This window comes from Pelophylax lessonae (assembly GCF_965119305.1).
Source record: "Pelophylax lessonae genome assembly, chromosome: 7".
Lineage (NCBI taxonomy): Eukaryota > Metazoa > Chordata > Amphibia > Anura > Ranidae > Pelophylax > Pelophylax lessonae.
This window is the reverse complement of record NC_138774.1, coordinates 233,915,807-233,937,339: the sequence shown is the minus strand read 5'-3', so window position 1 is coordinate 233,937,339 and position 21,533 is coordinate 233,915,807. Positions and strand designations below refer to the sequence as shown.

Genomic DNA, 21,533 nt, shown 5'->3' with positions numbered 1-21,533 from the left:
TGCTCCAGATGTCATGTGAGTGCCAGATGCCACCAGCGCCCTAGGCGCAGCCGCTGCTGCGATCCCCAAATTGCAGGGTGCCAGGCACCAAAAACAGCCAGTGCGTCCACCAGCGCCTGTCGCAGCAGGGGAGGTGGAAATGTCATCTTCATCATCCAAGGAGACAGGGCGCAGGGTAACAGACCAGGCAGGGACCCGGCAGGGAGGCCCACGTCTGCGGCGGCTGAGCAAGACTCAGTGCACCCACCACTACCCCCCGGGCCCAAATGTGTCCTGAACTGCCAAAAAGGCATTGACGGACAGTGGAGATCCGGGAGGCCCTACGGCCTCCGTGAGAGGGTCAGGTGGGAAAAAATGACCTACAGGGTCCATACTTAACCTGAGGAACCCGCCAGCAAATTTTCAAAAACAAATTTATATTTTTTAAAAAACGGCCCACAGCGCTAGAGCGCCCCCCAGAGGTCAGGCACAAGCTAAGAGACCCCCACAGAGAGGGAGAGAGACTACCCTTAAGACTCACTGTCCTTCAGGCACTCCCACCGGCCTTCACAGCAAAAAATCGACAGCAAATTGGGCGAAAACGGGTGTACCAAAATGGCCGCCTCCATAAGAGGCTCCAGACAGAGGCTACAACAAAATGGCGGCCCCACACTGGACCCACAGGGGACCCCCCCCCCCACATGCCCATCCACTTCAGAAACCACCCCCAGCTGAGCACCGCGGACGGCGCACTCCCCCGACCCCCGATGCAGCCTGCACACTAGGCCCCAGGAAGGCCCAAAGCGTCCCCCACATGGGGTGGGGGTCACAACAGGACAGAGGGAAACCCAGGAGCGTGAGGGTTCGACCGCCCCAGGGAGAGGGTTCGACCGCCCCAGGGAGAGGGTTCGACCGCCCCAGGGAGAGGGTTCGACCGCCCCAGGGAGAGGGTTCGACCGCCCCAGGGAGAGGGTTCGACCGCCCCAGGGAGAGGGTTCGACCGCCCCAGGGAGAGGGTTCGACCGCCCCAGGGAGAGGGTTCGACCGCCCCAGGGAGAGGGTTCGACCGCCCCAGGGAGAGGGTTCGACCGCCCCAGGGAGAGGGTTCGACCGCCCCAGGGAGAGGGTTCGACCGCCCCAGGGAGAGGGTTCGACCGCCCCAGGGAGAGGGCCCACGTCCACCCCAAAATCCGCCAGGGAGGGGGGGGGGGGGGGACATTTACTCACCATACCGGGAACACAGGCAGGCGCCATCTAGACAGGACCTCAGACACCGTCTTTTAGGACGCGTGGTCAACCGACCAGCACTTTAACCAGGTAATGCGGTGGATCGCAATCCCCACCGCCGACAACCGGGCGACCAACGGAGCCACTTCCAAAGCCGCGTCGTCCAGGAAGCAGTGTGGACGAACTGATCCTGCTGCGAAGCCCCCTGCACCATGTCATGAGCGACAGAGGCCATCACTGAGGCAAAACACCAGAGATCAGCCGGATCCCCCCTGCAATCTGCACCAACTGAAAAAGCCCCTTGAGAAAACACACTGGCAAAAAAGAAAAAAAATTTGATTTGGTCAAATGGCTGAGATATAAGCAAAAATCCCCAGCCTGTCGGCACATTTTACACAGGATGAAAAGATGGGAAAGGAGGTGGAAGTGACCTCACATCGCTAGAGGCCAGCCCTTGAGCCCAAAGAAAAAGGTGCCTATTGAAAGTCAATGACAAAAGTCACAGGGAAAATGGCCACTGCCCTTACTAGGCATGTTGCCCACATCCAAGATGGTGCCCGAACAGGAGCCTGAGCCGAAATCTCACATGGCTTCTGTATTATACAGAGCTAGGAATCTGCAAACCACTAAAGTGGCGGCCGCTCCAAACGGCTGTAAAATAAATGTACCAAACACATTTCTGGCTATTAGCAGGGACCCCAGGGAGACCCCCACAGCATTCCCATGCAGCGCCCCCAGCGGGGGCAGGGAGGGGAGGGAAAAAACCCTAAACCGGCCAGAAGGGAGATCCTACAGAGACCGCCAGCCCTGCTATCCCCTAGGAGTGGGCCCACAACTTACCAAACGTCCCCAGAGACAAGGGGGTTCAGTACTCACCAGTCCAGCAGTGGGCACCGCTCAAAAACAGGAGACCTCCCCCCCTAAGTGGGGGTGGCGTCAGCAAAGGAGAGATGCTGGCAACACGCGGCCGATCCGGGTCCAGACATCCTCTGCAAAGCGCAGCTCCGCCAGCTCGTCCCCATATGGAGAGGCACTGTCGTTGCGAGGCCTGGGCGTACCAGTAACCTGCAACGCTCGTTGGCAGGCTGGGACTCCATAAGGATCTATGATACCCAGTCCGAGGCCCAGCTCTGCAGTCACTTGTAGTTCTCCAGGAAAGGAATCCCTGACTAACTAGTGATAGTGGGAAGAAATAAAATCAAGTGTGTAAAGAGAAAACACTGAAATTCAGAAAAAAATACAAGAAAGCCAAGACGCTAGGTCTCAGCAGAGAAAGACCTAAAGCTCTGCTCCTGAAAGCTAGGCAGCATGAAACAATATCAGATTGGGTTTTCTGGTAATGGATGTGGGATGGCCCCCTAGTGGCGCTCTGAGGTACAAAAGTTTTTTTATATTAACCTGATAATTATCTGTCTAGCCTGCTCCTGCAGAGTGCACTATTACCCATTAGTGAAGGCTAATACCATTGGGCGGCAACTGTCAGAGGACGCAAGAGAAATTATGGGCGGCACAGTGGTGTAGTGGTTAGCACTTTCACCTAGCAGCAAGAGGGTTGCTGGTTCGAATCCCAACGACAACGCTACCTGCCTGGAGTTTGCATGATCTCCCTGTGCCTGCGTGGGTTTCCTCCGGGTGCTCCGGTTTCCTCCCACACTCCAAAGACATGCTTGTAGATTAATTGGATCCTGTATAAAATTGGCCCTACTGTGTATGTATGCGAGTTAGGGACCTTAGATTGTAAGTTCCTTGAGGGCAGGGACTGATGTGAATGTGCAATGTATATGTAAAGCGCTGCGTAAATTGACAGCGCTATACAAGTACCTGAAATAATAATAATTACGTTTTGCAAGAGTGTGCATTAGAAAAGCTATGATTGTGAAGTAGTCTCCCTTTGAAGACATCAAATACTAGGCTTGCTTTTCTTTGTACAGAATAAGTTATATTTTAAAAGGTTACCCTGTTCATCTGTACTCTCCGCTTCGAAGAAATGGAGGTCTTTTCATAGAAGTCTATAAGCAGTAGGACTGGAGTTATCCATCTGTCAGAAAAACAATGATGTAATTAGTTATATCAATTTCAGAGTTGCTTAGTATGAAACCCAATAAAGACTTTAGTAAGGAGCCTTACTTGGGCGTGTGAACCTCCTTTTGCTCCTTAGCAGCCTGCAGACAAGGCTGAACCACCTCTAGCAGTTTAATCAGAACATTTAGGATCCCACTTGATTCCACTACTCTGGCACAGGGAAGCTTCAGTTCCTAGGGAAAAAAAAAAAAAAAAAAAAAATGTTGACACTTGTATTGCATTTAAAATGCAATAAAAACAGGTCTGCCATTGTTTTGGTGGGGCACAGCCTACCTTTAAGGTTTAGGTCTGGAGACATGCTTGTCCAGTCCATCACCTTTACCCTTAAGGCAAGGCAGTGCTCGTCTTGGAGGTGTGTTTGTGGTCATTATGTTGTAATACTGCCCTGTGGCCCAGTCTCTGAAGGGAGGGGATCATGCTCTGCTTTAGTATGTCACAGTACATGTTGGCATACATAGTTCACTCAATGAACTGTAGCTCCCAAGTGCCGGCAACACTCATGCAGCCCCAGACAATATATATATATATATATATATATATTTAACCCCAAAAATCCAGTGCGTTTCTAATACTCACCCTAAGATCAATAGATGCCCTTTTGGATTGCTGATGGAATTCCATATTTACTCAATTATGGTTATTGTGCTAGGATATCTTATCCGGCTCAAAAATATATTATTCGTTGCTGTATAATTATAAAATTAATAATATTTATTTTAATATTTTAAAATTATACAGCATATAACACTATAACAGTGGAAGGAGTACAGAGTATAACAAGCTGGACGCATGACGCGGATTCCAGCTTCAGATGACGCCCAGTAGGAAGGGTTTAAATGCATCAAGCAGGAATCTAGCATCAGACGTCATTTCCGGTATAGTGGTGAACCGCACGCTGAGGCGCTCTCCAAATATACGTCTAAGCGCATTACTATTATCAGATGCAAGTGTATTACTTCTGCTTTTTTACTTAACGGTTTTACGCTATGGAGGTTCTTCTTTTATTAGATTTGGGTACTGGAGAGTCCAGGAATTAAAGGAGATAAAGCCATTCCCCACTGTCTGAATCCACTGGGAGAACCTGGTAGAAATTCTTTTTCCAGCATCCAAGTGGCAAAGCAAAGTCTCTGAATATACGGTTGATCACCCCATTGTTTGGTGAGTGGGGACACAAAAAGGGAGCACGGAGTGGTCTGCGCTATTAAGTATTCAAGCACAAGCACTTTTACAAGGATCATCTAATTTTCAGCCGTTTAAGAGCACAAGAACTTTATGCATAAGGACTTTATCTGATCAAATCCAAAATACTTTATTCAGTTGCTTCATGTATTTGCACTTCAGTTCAGTGATCTAGCACTGGCACTTTATTATTTATTATATAGTAATCTATTCTTAATGCACATTGAAGATTTATCGTTTAAATATGTATATTCAACTTTAAATTGTTGAACCCGGCTCCAAGCCATAGGGGTTCCCAGAAAAAAAGCATAGGCAGATGATCGTACAATACGTTTATTAAAATAAAACAAAATTCCATAACATAATTGTAGATGCACTAACATGTTGTGCCCAGAGTGGCAACCACTAAAAAATGTTTGGTATGCAGTAACTCCTGCCCTCCACACCAGAGACAGGCGTGCAAATCAACTGCGTTCCACTGGAAGTGACGAAACCGGAAGCATTACCGCTGCGGACCTCATTGCATTTCACCGGAATGGCATCATCAGGAAGTCAGAGCGGACATATTTGCGGATGTAAATAGATTGTGTGTGTGTATTAGGGCTGTCACGACTCGTCGACTACAAAAAATCGTCGACGTGCGGAAAATGCGTCGACGCGTCAACGTGTGACGTCACACGCCCCCGCCGCTTGAAGCATTGCCGGCCGGGTGAAATTCCCCCGCCGGGCTCCGTCGGAGACGAGAGGTGAGTGCTGACCGTCTCCAGCACCCCTGTACTGCCACAACACATTCGCATCCTCCCCCAGCTACTTAGAGATGTCACATTTGCGGCGCTACACCGGCTTGTAATGGCCTGTACTAGGTGGGAGGGCTTACTGAGGGGTCTGCACTGGGAGGGGGGCTTACTAAGTGGTCTGTACTGGGTGGGAGGGCTTACTGAGGGGTCTGTACTGGGAGGGGGGTTTAGTAAGTGGTCTGTACTAGGTGGGAGGGCTTACTGAGGGGTCTGTACTGGGAGGGGGGGGCTTAGTATGTGGTCTGTACTAGATGGGAGGGCTTACTGAGGGGTCTGTACTGGGAGGGGGGTTTAGTAAGTGGTCTGTACTAGGTGGGAGGGCTTACTGAGGGGTCTGTACTGGGTGGGAGGGCTTACTGTGGGGGGCTGTACTGGGAGGGGGGCTTACTGAGGGGTCTGTAGTGGGAGGGGGGCTTACTGAGGGGTCTGTATTAATTACAGGATTAATTAGCTAATCAAAAAGACTAAATTAAGCAAAAAAACAAAAAAATTAAATAATCGTTAGATTAGTCGACTAATCGTAAAAATAATCGATAGATTAGTCGACAGACAAATTAATCGTTAGTTGCAGCCCTAGTGTGTATATATATATATATATATATATATATATATATATATATATATATATATATACATACACACACACACACACACACACACACATACATACATACATACATACACACCTTGTTCGCTTTTGATTGGTCCTTTGTTTTGCCAATCTTATATCAATCTAGTGACTTAAAGCGGAGTTCCGGGCACAAAAAAGATTTTTTTTTTTGTGCCCCTCCGCTAGGTATGCCGCACCTGAAAAGGAATTGGATAGTTTTTTTTTTTTTGTTTACTCACCTTTTTATTGAAGATCGTAAATACACACCTATGACAGCTTCCTCCTCCAGCGCCGAGGCTCACCCCGTCACTTCCTGCCTCGCGATGATTCCTGGGAGCTAAACGTCATAGCTCCCAGGAATCAATGCGCCGAACCGGCCCCGCTCGTCATTTCCGGGCGACGCCGCATTCCCCTGCTAAACAGCTTCTGGGCATGCCCAGAAGCTGTTTAGGAATGCGGCGCCGCACCGGAAGTGACGAGAGGGGCCGGTGCAGTGCATTCTGGGACACGAAGACGCGGAAGAAGACACAGAAGAGGACCGCGCCGGCTTCAGCTGCCCACAACCGAGATGGAAACGCTGTGGAAGAAAATTTCTAAGTAAGTATTTCTTCTAAAAGGTAAGTGCGAACCGGGACAGATAAGAGGCTAGCCATTGTGGAATGTGCTAGCCCTGACTGTCCCGGGGGTATGTTCAGGAAAAAAAGGTTTCTCTGCCCGGAACTCCGCTTTAAATCAAAATGTGACTTTTTAGTGCTGTTTTTCTGGACTAATACCTCCTGTTTCGCAACCTTCGGTTTTAAAATAGTCATATGTATTTAAAAATCATTTAAAAAAAAAAAAACTTTTTAAAAATTAACAAAAAAGGAGTTTAGTTTTTTTCAATTTTTTTTATAAATACATATGACTATTGTCAACAATTTAAAAGTTAAATATACATATTTGCCCAAGTCGTAGCTTTTATGGATTGAGATGATTGGTTTGAAAAAACAGGAGATCCAAACAGTGACCAACCTTACCATATAAAAGCTGTGGGGGCCCTGGTGGCATTAAAATATCTGGTAAATAGCCCCCCTTACACTAGGATGGTGGAATATCACACATGAGCACGTATGGGACGGGAATATTTGAGCACAATCAAGCACGGGGTGTATAAGATTCCCTATTATTTATATAGTGAAAAAAATGTATGAAATATACGTATTATAATTTTTTTGCATTGTTGTCCCATTCTCATGAGGATAATTGTTTATTTGTATATAAAATAGCAATTTACATTTTTTGTATAAGCACATTTTCACGAGGATACTTTTATATCTTCACATGAAGCAGCAATGTATCATGCATATTTTTTTGCACAAGCACTATAACACCACTACATTGTGTAGCGCCTTAAATTTAAATCCGCAGTTATTATAAAATGATATTCCTCCCCAAATTCCCCCATGTATGTACCAACAAAGGTCTTCTAGACCAACGATTCTATAACTGGTTCTATCTTACCGTAAAATCCTTTTCTCTGAAGTTCATTGACAGATGCAGCGCCATATAAGTCTTGACCATTGGGTTATGCTGCCCCCTACAGAAATACAACACTAGGCAGGAATAACCTTTAACATGCCTATGGGACCGCCCCCTGCAGGCATACATACACACACACACACATTGCTATAGGCTTCAGTTTCAGTGCAAGCAGTGTTTAGAGGAAAAACCCCAACCCACTCAAGATAGAGGGGCGGGTACTGCGTCTGTCAACCACTTCAGAGAAAAGGATTTTATGTTAAGACAAAAATCCAGCTTTCTCTATCGTTCATTGACAGACGCCGCTCCATATAATTCTTGACCATTGGGACGTCCCAAAAGGAGTATTTGCATGAGGGGTGGGAAAACGCAGAAAAAAAAATAATTCCCAACAAGGCTAAAATGTCAGCAAACTAGAGAATATAGAACTCAACTAGGAACAACAGGAGCTCACCTGGACAAACCCTCAAAAGAGACTAAAGCTGGATACACACTATCCAACTTTTGTGGTTAGATTTCCTTCAGATTTACCTTTTCTATGTAGTGCAAGGGCCTGCCAGATTGCATACAAATTGAAAGTGTTTAGGTTTGACCTCATATTAGATGGTTATGGCAAGTCTAAAGGAAAAAGTCTTCAGAAAATCTTATAGTGTGTATGGCCCATTAGTCTCTTTCAAAACAGCAGCCTGCAAAACCTTGCGGCAAAAAGAAGCATCCGAGGAAGCCAACACATCCACTTTATAAAATTTTGTGAACTTGTGCAAAAATGACCAAGTTTCCGCCTTGCAAACTTGTATCACTGACGCCTGATGGCGAAAGGCCCAAGCAGCACTCAGCACCCTAGTAGAATGCACCTTCACAGGGAAAGGCGAAACCTAACCCTTCAGCGAATAAGCCTGAACCACCTAGAAATGGTCGCAGCAGATTTAGTCAATCCCTTTCTAGGTCCTTCCATAAGGACACAAAAAGAGAATCTGATTTCCTGAAAGAGATTCAGTAGCCACCAGGTAAACCCTAATTGCCCAAACCACATCCAAAGAATGCAAAGCAATTTCCTTAGGATGCTTGGGCTTAGGACATAAAAAAGGCAGCACAATGTTTATTTTCATTTAGATGGAAATCAGAAACCACCTTAGGAAGAAAATACTGATTAGGTCGAAGTACCCATTATATCTGTGGACCACCAAATAAGGCGAACGCAGGAAAGCACCACCAATTCTGATACTCTGCGAGCAGAAGTAATAGCCACCAAAAAGGCAACCCTTCTGAGACAAGGTGAGCAGAGGAATCTCCCTAATGTTCTCAAAAGGAGGTTTTTGAAGAACAGACAATACCAAAATCAGATCCCACGGAGGTAACGGGGATCACCTCAGAGGGGCCACATAACGGACCCCTTGGGTAAAAGTGTAAATCAACGCATGCGAGGCTAAAGGACATTGGAAAAACACAGCCAAAGCCGACACTTAGCCTTGAAGTAGCAAAGGCCAACTTCTGTTCGACACCTCTTTGAAGGAAAACCAAGATCCTAGCCGCCGAAAAAAGTCGAGGATGCACCTTCATGGATTCACGCCATAAAATGTACGATTTCCATGTACGATGATAGATCGTCCTGGAAGTAGACTTCCTGGCCTTCAAAAGGGAAGGAATCACTGAATCAGAAAGACCCCTATCCTTCAAACCCTGGCTTTCAACAGCCACACAGATAAAGCCAGTGACTGTAAAGCAGGATAGTAGATAGGCCTTTGAAACAGCAGATCTTCCCTGAGAGGAAGTATCTAAGGAGCATGGGCGACCAATCTTAGCAGATCTGCGTACCAAAACCGGCGAGGCCAGTTTGGAGCCACCAGAATGACTGGAATCCCCTTCGCCTCTATTCTGCGGAAGGAGTTTAAGCAGTGAAAAACACAGAGATCAGCCAATGACCTCAAGGAGCCACCAGTGCATATATGGCGTCGGCTAGGGGATCCCGTGACCTGGCTACAAACCTTTGAGGGTTCATACACATTTTTACCAATAAAATTCCATGACTTCACATAAATATACATGACCTAAAGTTTCATTAAATGTCCATGTATACATGTTAAATACGAAGAAAATCCATGTCACACCTAGCATATTTTTTATTAAAATAAAAGACAAGCTTTGTAGTGTACAGTACCTCAGCAGTTAAGGTTTCGTTTCTGGATACAGCGTGACTCAAAATGGTCCCTTGTTTTACAGTGGATGAGATGGAAGCACCACTGCCGCAGCTGGGAGCCGGTGTCACTTCAGGCACATGGGTGAAAAAGCCAGTGATCGCATTGGAAGCGGTCGAGCATGTAGCTGCAGACTGGTGCTTTGCACCTTTAGCATGGCTAGACAGCGCTGCCTCTCCCATGTTCTAAATGTCAAACGTTTTAAGACACACCGTACATTTAGCACATCCCTGGGCCTGATCTTTCTCCAGCCACCTCTCATACTTTTCATCATGAAGCCATACATTTTTAAAGCTGCATTTCCCTGGCATTGCTGTAACACTGACACTAACTTTAGCTGAAACTGTGTTACCCCCATGAAGTTGTAATTTGACCAATATACTGTAACTGGAGGAAGAAGATTAATGGCAGCTCCTGCTTGGGGATAAAGCATCAGTTCAGGCAGTCATTATGGAGGTGCAGGCGGACTGGTATGAATGGCACAGATGCACAAATGCGGCGCTTACTCTTGTCTATACTGGAGAAAGAAAATTAAATGGGTGCTCCTGTTTGCCAGGAATAAAGCAGTTCAGGCAGTCATGAAGGTGCAGCTGGACTGATATGGATGGCACAGTCAGATGCACAAAATGCAGCGCTTACTTCTCTTAGGCCGAAGCCACGAAGACACAGTAACAGAAAGGCGCCACTCAGTGGAGCGGATGCTTAATAATTTTATTAACATATATTTTACATTGGTGTAAGCGTCTATAGGACTGGTAGGTGTCCTTCCGGGTCCGCGGTTTACCCTGAGACTGTCACTGCCCAGCAGCAGCTGCAGCCGAGAAATGACAACCAATCAGGCAGCGGAAGTGCATAGTCACTGGAGGGAGGGTCGGCCATATGAACGTGATAACGCGGGGCGTGGGGGGGGGGGGGGCTATAACCGTCCGGTTACCGCACCCCCACGTCATCACGTTCATGCGCTGCCTGATTGTTTGTCATCTCTCGGCTGCTGCTGCTGGCCAGTGACAGTCTAAGGGCAAACGGCGGACCCCGGAAGGACACCTACCAGTCCTATAGACGCTTACACCGATATAAAATGTGTGGCAATAAAATCATAAGCATCAGCTCCTCCACAGTGGCGAGTTCTCATATTCCATGACTTTTCCAAAACTTAGTTGGGTTTATTCATTTTCCATGACTTTCCCAGGATTTTCATGACCATACGAACCCTGTTTGAACCTTCTTATTGAGCCGAGAGGCCAACAGGTCGACATTGGGTGTACCCCACCGGGCACACAGCAGATGAAAGACCTGCGGGTGTGGAGACCATTCCCCCTGATCCAACACCGGACGGGCTCCGGTAGAAAGTCTGCCAGTTTTCCAAACCTGGGATGGTTACGGCGGAGAGTCGGAACAAAATTCTCTGCCCATTTCAAGATCTCAGCCACCTCCCCGGCCGCTAAGACACTCTTGGTGCCCCCTTGATGACTGATGCAAGCCACGGCCGTGGCATTTTCCGATTGAACCCGACTGGACAACCTTGTAAACGATTTGTCCAGTGACAAAGGCAAAGCTTTATTGCCCTGAGTTCCAAAACATTGATCAGTAGTCTGGACTCGTCCACTGTCCAAGACATTTGGACACAAAGCTTCCCCAGCACTCCTCCCCAGCCGGACAGGCTGGTGTCCATTGTCATCATGGTCCAATACAATGGAAGGAAAGACTTGCCCTGGCGCAATGCCAACGAGTGAAGCCACCATAGAAGCGCAGTCTTTGTGTTGTGGCTCAACCGAATCATAGAATCCAACGACTTTGAAGCTTTGTTCCATTTGACCAGAATTTCCCTCTGTAATGACCTGGTGTGGAACTGAGCAAATGGGACCGCATCAAAGCTCGATACCATCAGGCCTAGGACTCATGCATGTCTGCAGAGAGGACAGATTGATGGACAAATGAACAGCCCCCTGCAACTTCTGCAGCTTGTCGAGGGCAAGAAAAACCTTTGCCAAATCAGAATCCAGAGTCAGACACAGGTAGACCAGTCTTGAGGATGGTACCAAGGCTGATTTTGCAAAATTGATGGTCCAGCTGAATTATCACAGAGTCGTTACAGTCATTTCCAAATCCCCAAACAGAGCTGAATGAGAATCTGCTCTTAACAGGAGATCGTCCAGGTACCCCTGGACCACAATCCCCCTCTGACGTAGAAGTGCCAATATCGGAGCCATCACTCTTGTGAAGCCACAGCAAAGAAAACGCTGGTGTCCAGCATAGATAGGGATGTGTAAATATGCGTCCTTGATATCGATAGAGGCCAACAGGTCTCCCAGATGTAGAGACGCCACCACTGTGCAAATATACTCCATACTAAACGTCTGTACCCGCATGAAACGGTTCAGGGCTTTGAGATCCAGGATTGGACGCACTTTGCCACCCTTCCTGGGCACAGTGAACAGGTTGGAATAAAACCCATGAAAATGTTCCAAAGAGGGAACCGACACAATCACTCCCTGTGAAAGCAGATCTTGCACCGCCTTTTGTAGGTCCATTAACCGAACTGAAAATAGGCGGAGGTTGGCCGGGAAGAACCTGTCTGACAGTCAGGACCTGAATTTGATCTTGTAACCCGATCGGATCAGTTCCTGAATACATTTGTCCTAAATCTAGGATGTCCATGGATCCGGAAAGAAGTGAAGACGTCCCCCACCCCAGAAAGATGGTGTCCCTTCATGCAGACCAGGATTTGTCCGCAGATCTGAATTAGCCTTGTCTCGGCCAACCCGACCTTGTCCTCTTGGAACCCCGAGAAGACCTGAATGGCTTAGCTTGTTTCTCCTGCGACCCGGGGGTACGAAAGGACCGCCTATGAGCAGTAAATGAAGGCCCCCTTCTTTTACGTGGTGCTTTGCCCTTGGTGTATTGGGGAAGAAGAGAACTCCAACCACCCGTAAGGCCTTTGATCAACCTATCCAGGGAGGATCCGAACAACCTGTCCCCCCGTAAAAGGAAGGTCAGAAAGAGCCTTTTTGGAAGCCTGGTCTGCAGGTCAGCTTTTTATCCACACCATGCGCCAAATAGCAACCCCCACCGCAGACACTCTGGCATACAGCGGCGCATCACATATATACAGAAGGGCTTGGATCATTTGGTCAGTTCGCTCCTTCAGGCCCAGCGAGAGCTGCTCCGTTTCCAAGTCACCTTTCAGCAATTTTGCTCATTCTGTTCTGTGATGCCAGAGTGATCACAAAGATCGGTTTCAGTATTGGGCCTGTTTTCACATGCAAATGGCAGGACAGACTCAATCAATCAGTCTATCCACTGGGTCTGTAAATACCGGGGACTCCTCCACCGGAACCACAGTAGACTTGTTTAGTCTAGAAACCAGATGATCCACCTTTGGTGGTACAGTCCATCTAGCAGATAGCGCGTCCGCAAAGGGGTAGCGCCTTTTAAATCGCTCAAGCACCACTAACATTTTTTTTGATGCCCACCAATGTTAATTAAAAATGTTGTCAAAAAGTTTGAGACCGGGAAAAACCTTGCCTGACTTCTGGGATTTGCAGGTGCCATAACACACCTGCATCCCCGACGCTGTACAGTCATCTGCCATTTTTTAGGTTTCCCACACTGACACTATAAGTGCCTTCACCAGCGCGCTTTCCCGCGCGGCTGCTGATGAGAAGACAACCAAAACTGCTGTAAATGCAGACAAGGGCTGCGACCCCGAGGGTCCCACAACCGCACTGAGGGCGTCTGTGGGTGAGATTTGGTCCTGGGACTCCATATTTACTGAATACAAAAATACAAGTCTCATCGAGGGATACACAAGGGTCTGACCTACCCAGGCAGAGGCCCACGTCCACCCCGAGACCACCAGAGAAATGGGGGGGGGGGGGGGCACGTTCTCACCATACCAACGGCATCAGGTGAACACCACTCCGAACAGACTACCTCTCCACCCAGGGCGGGGGTGGTGACGGCCAGGGTGTACGCTGCGACTCTCGGCATCCCAGCTTGTTTGCGTCCTGAAGAAGTGTTCACTCAGAGACGAGCCCCCGTCCATCGGGCCTCTGTCGTGGTGAGGTCTAGTGCTGGACTATAACCTGCGCATGCTTGCTGGACGGAGACCTTAAGGATCTGGCATATCCAGTTCGAAACCCAGCTGGATGTTGCTGGTAGTTCTCATAGGAACAAAACTGTTCCCAAAAAAAAAAAAAAAAAAGAAAGAAAAAAAACAGCTAATACCGAAATCCCAACAGGGAACTAGGACCTACTCCTAAACTAGGCAGAAACACTGGGACGTCCTAATGGTCAAGAATTATACGGAGCTACATCTGTCAATGAATAGAGAAAAACTGAATTTTTGTAAAATCTTACCTGTAAAATTCCTTTCTCTGAGTCCTCCGACAGTCGCCGCCTCTTCATATTCGTCACAATGGGGTATTAGACTTTGCTCCGAAGGAGTAGCTAGGCAACAGAATATGTTAACATTAAAGCTTTTAACATATCCCACCCTCAAGGGGTGGTCCCCTCAGTCAATACCCTCCTACTTCCTGCAACCATATCTCAGTTTCAGTGGAATAGCAGTAGAGTATATAACCAAAAACCCCAAAAGAGGGGCGGGGGCGGCGACTGTCGGAGGACTCAGAGAAAGGAATTTTACAGGTAAGATTTTACAAAAATTCCGTTTTCTCTTACGTCCTCCGACAGTCGCCGCCTCTTCATATTCGTCACATATGGGGACGTCCCAAAGCAGTGCAAACATGAGGGGTGGGAAACGCATCCGCGCCGTAAGGCAAAGCAGTCTCCGCATCAAAGAAAGGAACCTTACCAAAGGAAGGAAACCAGCTGGGCAAAAGGAAAAAACTTGCTCAACAGGAGCAACAACCCAGGAAAAACAAATAACCAGGGGATAAAAGACATATCCCAACAGCCAGGGATCCCAACAGGTGATCCTAGGGAACAGCCGCACTAAGAACCTTGCGGCCAAAGGAAGCATCCGCCGATGCCTGAACATCTACCTTGTAGAATTTAGTGAAAGTGTGTACGGTCGACCAGGTCGCCGCCTTACACACCTGGGCTACAGAAGCCCCATGACGACAGGCCCAAGACGTACTCAGAGATATAGTAGAGTGCACCTTCACAGGCACAGGGGGAACCTTCCCCTGCAAAGCATAGGCCTGTTCAATGGTCTGCCTGATCCATTTGGCGATGGTAGAGGCCGACGCCGCCATGCCCTTCCGAGGACCCTCTGGAAGAACAAACAAGGAATCCGTCTTTCGAAAAGACTCAGTCGATTTAAGGTAAACCCTTATCGCCCGAACAACATCCAAAGAATGTAGTCTCACCTCTTTCGGATGTTTAGGCTTCGCGCACAGCGAAGGCAAGACAATATCCTCATTGAGATGGAATTCCGAAACTCGCTTCGGAAGAAAAGGAGGATTAGGTCGCAAGACCACCTTATCCAAGTGAATAACCAGATACGGAGACTTGCAGGACAAAGCCGCCAGCTCCGACACTCTGCGAGCCGAAGTGATCGCAACCAAAAAGGCGACCTTTTTGGACAACATAGACAACGAGATCTCCCTGATCTGTTCAAAAGGAGCACGTTGTAACACAGATAGAACGAGATTCAAGTCCCAAGGGGGCAGAGGATCCCTCCTAGGAGGAACCAGATGCCGCACTCCCTGAACAAAAGTGCCAACCAAGGAGTTGGAAGCCACGGGACGTTGAAAAAGAACGGCCAGCGCAGACAACTGACCCTTTATCGTAGCCAGCGCCAAACGCTGATCGACACCTGTCGAAGGAAGGACAACACTCGGGAAACCGAGTACGTGCGGGTTGAAAACCCCCTGGACTCACACCAGGCAAAATAGGCCTTCCAAGTACGGTAGTAAACCTTCCCCGAGGAAGACTTCCTCGCGTTGATCAAGGTATGAACGACCTCAGGGGAGAGACCCCTCTCCTTCAGGACCTCGGTCTCAACAGCCAGGCCGTCAAAGCCAGCGACTAAAGCAGGATGGTATATCGGCCCTTGAGACAGGAGATCGTCTCGAAGAGGCAGACGCCACGGGGCGTCGACCGCCAGATTCACGAGGTCTGCGTACCAGAACCGACGTGACCAATCCGGCGCCACAAGAATCACCGTGCTGCGTTCCGAGTGTAACCTGCGAAGGAACCTGGACAGCAACTGAATCGGTGGAAGCGCGTACATCAGCTTTTACTGATGCCAGGGGGCCACTAATGCGTCCGACGCGTCTGCCCGAGGGTCGCGCGTCCTTGCCACGAACCTTGTTGTTGAGACGAGACGCGAACAGGTCCACATCTGGAAGACCCCACTTCGCGCACAACATCTGGAAGACAGCCGGGTGGAGAGACCATTCCCCCTGATCCAGGGTCTGGCGACTCAGATAGTCCGCCTGCCAGTTCTCCACCCCCGGAATGTGAACCGCCGTTATCGCCGGGACATGAGTCTCGGCCCAGGACAGAATGTCGGCCACTTCTCGGGCCGCTCGGGCACTCCTGGTGCCCCCTTGGTGGTTGATGTAGGCCACCGCCGTGGCATTGTCCGTCTGCACCCGAACCGGGCAGCCCTGCAGCCGGTCCGTCCAACGATGAAGACAGAGATTTATCGCACGCAATTCCAGAATGTTGATCGGAAGGGAGGACTCCCCCTCCGACCAAGTTCCCTGGGCGGACAGAACGCCCAGAACACCACCCCAGCCCGACAGGCTGGCATCCGTGGTGATCACCGTCCACGAGATAGGACGAAAAGACTTGCCCCCCGACACCATCGGGGACTGGAGCCACCACAGAAGGTCCCTTCTGGTGCGATGGCCCAACGAGATTTGAAGATCCAGAGATTGAGGTCGCCCGTCCCACCTGGACAGGATCTCCGCTTGGAGACCCCGCGTGTGAAACTGGGCGAAGGGAATCGCCTCGAAGGCCGAGACCATCAATCCCAGACATCTCATGCACGTCCGCAGAGACGAGTGCGGAAAGTCCCTGAGGGACCTGACTTCCTCCTGAAGAGTTCAGAGTTTGTCTTCCGGCAGGAAGACCTTCGCCTGAACCGAGTCCAGGATTATTCCCAGGTAGGGAAGACGAACCGACGGACTCCGTGTCGACTTTGGAAAATTTATCGTCCAACCAAACTCCTGCAGAGTTTGCAGCGTGACAGACAGGTCCTTCTCCAGACCCTGGCTGGTCGCAGACCGAACCAGAATGTCGTCCAGATACCCCAGGACAGAGATGCCCTGGGCTCTCAACAATGCCAGAACCGGTGCAAGCGCCTTGGTGAAAACCCGCGGAGCCGAGGCGAGACCAAAAGGTAACGCCACGAACTGGTAGTGATCCTTCGCAATGGCGAATCGAAGGTACCTCTGGTGACCCTCGAAAATGGGGATGTGAAGATACGCATCCTTCAAATCGATGGAGGCCATGAATTCCCCTGGAACCAGGGCAGCCACCACCGACCGCAGGGATTCCATGCGGAACTTGCGAACCCGCACAGAGCGGTTGAGAGCCTTCAAGTCCAGAATTGGACGAACCTTGCCCTCCTTCCTGGGCACGGTGAACAGATTGGAATAAAACCCCTGAAATCTGTCCCGATGAGGCACCAGAACCACCACTCCCTGAGCCCTCAGGTCTCTCACCGCCAGGTGCAGGTCCCGTAAACGCTCTGGAGACAGCTGAAGATTTGAGGGAAAAAATCTGCTCTCCGGCCGAGAGAGAAACTCGATCTTGGAACCAGATCGAACGATCTCCTGAACCCACCTGTCCCGCACGCGGGCCAACCAGGGTTGAAGAAAACCGAGCAAGCGTCCCCCCACCCCAAAACTGGGTGAGGGCGCCCCTTCAGGCCGCACTGTTATGGGCAGCGGGTCCGGACTGACCGGACTTCTGTTTACCAGACCAGGGCTTCTTTTGAGAGCCTTGTCCCTTTAACGGTTTGCCCTTGTAGTGCGACCGAAAGGCACGAAAGGACCCCTGAGGGGGCCGAAAATTAGCATGCTTCTTCCCAGAAGCCCCCTTAGCCTTGGGGAAATGGGGCAAGAGAGTGCTCTTACCTCCGGTGATCCCCTTAATCAACACATCCAAGGACTCCCCAAAAAGGCGAGACCCACCATAAGGCAGATTGGCTAAGGTCTTACGTGAAGATTGGTCCACCGACCAACACTTCAACCAAACCAGGCGGCGAGACAACACCGCCACGCTGTGTACACGTGCAGCCAACGGGACTAAGTCCAAGTCCGCATCACACAGATACATGACACCCTGGTGGATTTGATCCACCATATCCAGGGTCGCCGGCGAGGCCGAATCGGCCACTAGGACGCGCCTAAGCATCTGCGTCCAACTTGCGACAGCCTGGGCCGCCATGAGAGAGGCAAACAGAGCTTTAAGCATAGAACCCGTAACAGAATAAGTATGACGGGCAAGAGACTCCATTCTTCTATCCGTGGCATCACGGAACACCGGGGAATCCTCTGCAGGAATCGCAGTGGATTTGTTCAAAACCGCAATTGCGTGATCCACCGGGGGTGGTACACACCACCGTTCATCAGTGGAAGGCGAAAAAGGATAACGCAGCTTGAACCTACTCGGCACAGCAAAAGGTTTGCGTAAATTGCGCCACTGTTCCTTGAAAATCATCATTGCAGGGAAAAACCTACGGCGTCCTGCGTTTTCTCTGCGTCCCATAAGCCGCCAAGGCAGCGGGGGGACACACTTCATCCTGCAAACGCAGCGTTTGTTTTATTGAAGCAATCAAGTCATCCATGATTGCAAGCTCTTCAGGCGAGCCAGGGGGAGAATTATTAACCCCCTCAGCCTCCACCTCGGACCCCACTAGATCCAGGGAGGAGCGGGACCCCGATAAGGAGACCCCCGCCATAACAGCCCCATCACCTTCACCCTCAGACTCAGAGGAAAGAGAAACTCTGGGTCTCTTGGTAGATTGAGCAGCCACCAGCATCTGCACCTGAGCAGCAAGGCCGGCCACAATAGTGGCCAAATCCCCCCCTGGGGGGGAAACAGCGGTCCCCTGGCTTTCCACCAAGGTGGCAGGAAATTTGCCCTCCTGAGAATCCATTGCCCCAATATGATATGCCGGAGAATAAAGGGTTAACTGCCCCTTTAACAAGCGCGGCGAGCGCAGCCCACCGCACCACACACAAGCACAATGAGACCCCCACAGGGACAATAAACTGACACAGGCAATGGATAGCAAGAACAGAAGGATAAAACCTGAGGAGACCCTCGCCGCTGCTGCTGCCTTGATCGGTGTACCCAGGAGAAGAGGAAGTGATGAGACCAGGGCGCTCTATTAAAGCCTATGGGAGGCTACAAGAAAATGGCCGCCATGCATGTAGAACATGCGGCCGGAGCGAGTGCAGGCAAAATGGCGCCGTTTGACGGCGAAACCGCCGCTCCTACAGTACAGTAATGCACATAACACCATCCATATATAAAAAAACATGGCAGATCGCCACAGCGATCGCTGTATTGTGCCCAAACATGCCACAAAACATGCCCCACAGCACACAGCTTCTCACACTGAACAAGGCTGACACAGACAGTGTCACACAGCTCCCCCCCCCCCCCCTTGCAGCCTGCAGCATGCAGCAGAGTGATAGGGAGACAAACAGTGTGAACAGAGGCAGGTTACACAGTCCCAGACTGACACGCCCCCAGACAGACAGGTCCCCACATAGATACACTTACCTCTCAATGGTGTGGGGGACCCGCACAGGCGAACAAGCCGCTGCACATGAGGCAGGGAGAGTCGCATACAAGACGCACAAAAATGGGGGTTAAGAAACCGCACAGCGTCCAGTGAGGTAGCCACCTCACCAATCATCCCTGCACCGAACAGGGATGGGTCGTTCACTGTGCCAGGAGCGCTACCTGGCTGAACGCTCGATGGCAGGCTGGGAAGCCACCGATCCACGACCTGCGACCAGGGGGATCAGCCCGAGAACCAGCCCGCATGATCCTCTTCGTCAGAAGAAATAACTAATGCTGACAAAAAGAACAGCTAAGTAAAGAGAGAGAAAAAACTCAAACAAAAATCAAAAAAGAAGAAAGAGTCTGGAGCACAAAGCCCCAGCACAGAGAGAACCAGCTACTCCTGACAAGCTAGACATTGAAACTGAGATATGGTTGCAGGAAGTAGGAGGGTATTGACTGAGGGGAACACCCCTTGAGGGTGGGATATGTTAAAAGCTTTAATGTTAACATATTCTGTTGCCTAGCTACTCCTTCGGAGCAAAGTCTAATACCCATTGTGACGAATATGAAGAGGCGGCGACTGTCGGAGGACGTAAGAGAAACTGGATTTTTGTCTTACCGTAAAAATCTTTTCTCTGAATTTCATTGACAGACGCAGCACCCGCCCCCTCTATCTTGAGTGGGTTGGGGTATTTCCTCTAAACACTGCTTGCAACGAAACTGAAGCCTAAAGCAGATTGTGTGGGTGTATGCCTGCAGGGACAGCCCCATAGGCGTGGTATAGCTTTTTTTGCCTAGTGTTCAACTCTTGTAGGGGGCAGCATAACCCAATGGTCAAAAATTATATGGAGCTGCACCTGTCAACGAACGATAGAGAAATTGAAATTTCAGTGGGGTTCCCTCACTCCGAGGGTATCCTTGGCTACGCTGAAATTAAAGTAAACTCGGGAGTGCTGGCGATGCCGGATCTCCGGGTTTATTATTTTGCCTACCAGTTTATCTACCTTCATTGGCGTTTGCTCCTGAGAACCCGAATGCGAACCATTACAGCGGAGGCAGCAGTAGCTTTGTCATACGAATAGTTACCCAATATGGTAAATAGAGGGGGGATTTACGGAAACGAGGAGGTGGGAGAGGTTTTATTTAAATGGGAAAATCTTTCATTTCTATTCTCACAACCTCGGGTATACACCTCCAATTAGCTCCCTGAATAATCCTATGTGGTGTAATCAGTTTGTTCTAAAGGGAATTTAACAAGCTGGAAGATGGTATCCTATGGGTCCGGTATGGGATTAAGTATACCTATCAAATCTACCTAGAGGGCCGGAATTGCCCTTTTGAGCATTTCTGTAGGACAATTCAGGTATACACAGCTGCACCATGCTGTGTTGGCCCAGTTTGGGGGGAGGGGAAGTTCAGTCAATACCAAGTTGGAGGAAGCCGTGATGGACACGGATTCAACAAAGATGGTTACTAGATACTATGCACTCCTGGATCCTGGTAATACGCAGTTAGTTGAGAGGGCTAAAGCCTAATGGGTGGCGATGTCCAATGAGATGTGGAGTGAGGTGTTTGATACCTATTTACCGATGGTCACTGCGCCAACGGACCAGGGGATTCAGTTGACATACCTCCATCAGGCATTTTATACCCCTATCCATTAATTTTGAATGCATAAGAGGGAATAAGCGCTGTGTCAAAGGTGCCAGCTGAGTGAGGGTAATTTAAAACATATGGAATGAGAATGCGCTACAGTAAGACCTTTTTGGTCTCAGTTGACTGGGTTCATAGCTGACAACTTTGGTCTCCCAAATATTTGCAGTCCCTTAGTTTGTGTTCTGGGAATCAGAGGATAAAGACGGCGACAAAATTTTTTTTCAGGCTCCTTTTCTTCTATATCTGTAAATTGTGAGGAGGTAGATTCACACAGAATGTATATCTTTGGTGAATGCTGCCATTCCACTTTACAGAATGACGTATGAGGCTCGCGGGTGCTCCATAAAAATTTAAGAAGGTGTGGTTTCGGTGGGTTGACTCCACAAATAAACTGGAGGGAGAAGAGGATTTCTGAATGCAGCAGGATGAGTATAAGGAAGGAAGATTGGTGGAGAGCTTGTGGGCTACATGCATTTAAAGAAACCAGTACATTTTACTTTAGGTTTGTTTAGTTTGACTATTAACTTGAAACCCTTACTGGACTTGGAGCTCTATAGCTTGTAGGAGGATAAAAAC

The 21,533-nt window shown here is 49.3% G+C and overlaps 1 protein-coding gene across 1 annotated transcript in view; it reads right to left on the bottom strand.

Annotated features, from left to right (window-relative positions):
- Nucleotides 1-21,533, bottom strand: part of HUWE1 (HECT, UBA and WWE domain containing E3 ubiquitin protein ligase 1) — a 484,118-nt gene that overhangs the window by 300,297 nt on the left and 162,288 nt on the right. The window contains exons 36-37 of the mRNA XM_082264230.1: nt 3,334-3,461; nt 3,163-3,244 (exon numbers count right to left, since the gene is read on the bottom strand). Of these exons, the coding sequence (XP_082120356.1) occupies nt 3,163-3,244; nt 3,334-3,461 (210 nt within the window). The remainder of the gene's footprint in view (nt 1-3,162; nt 3,245-3,333; nt 3,462-21,533) is intronic.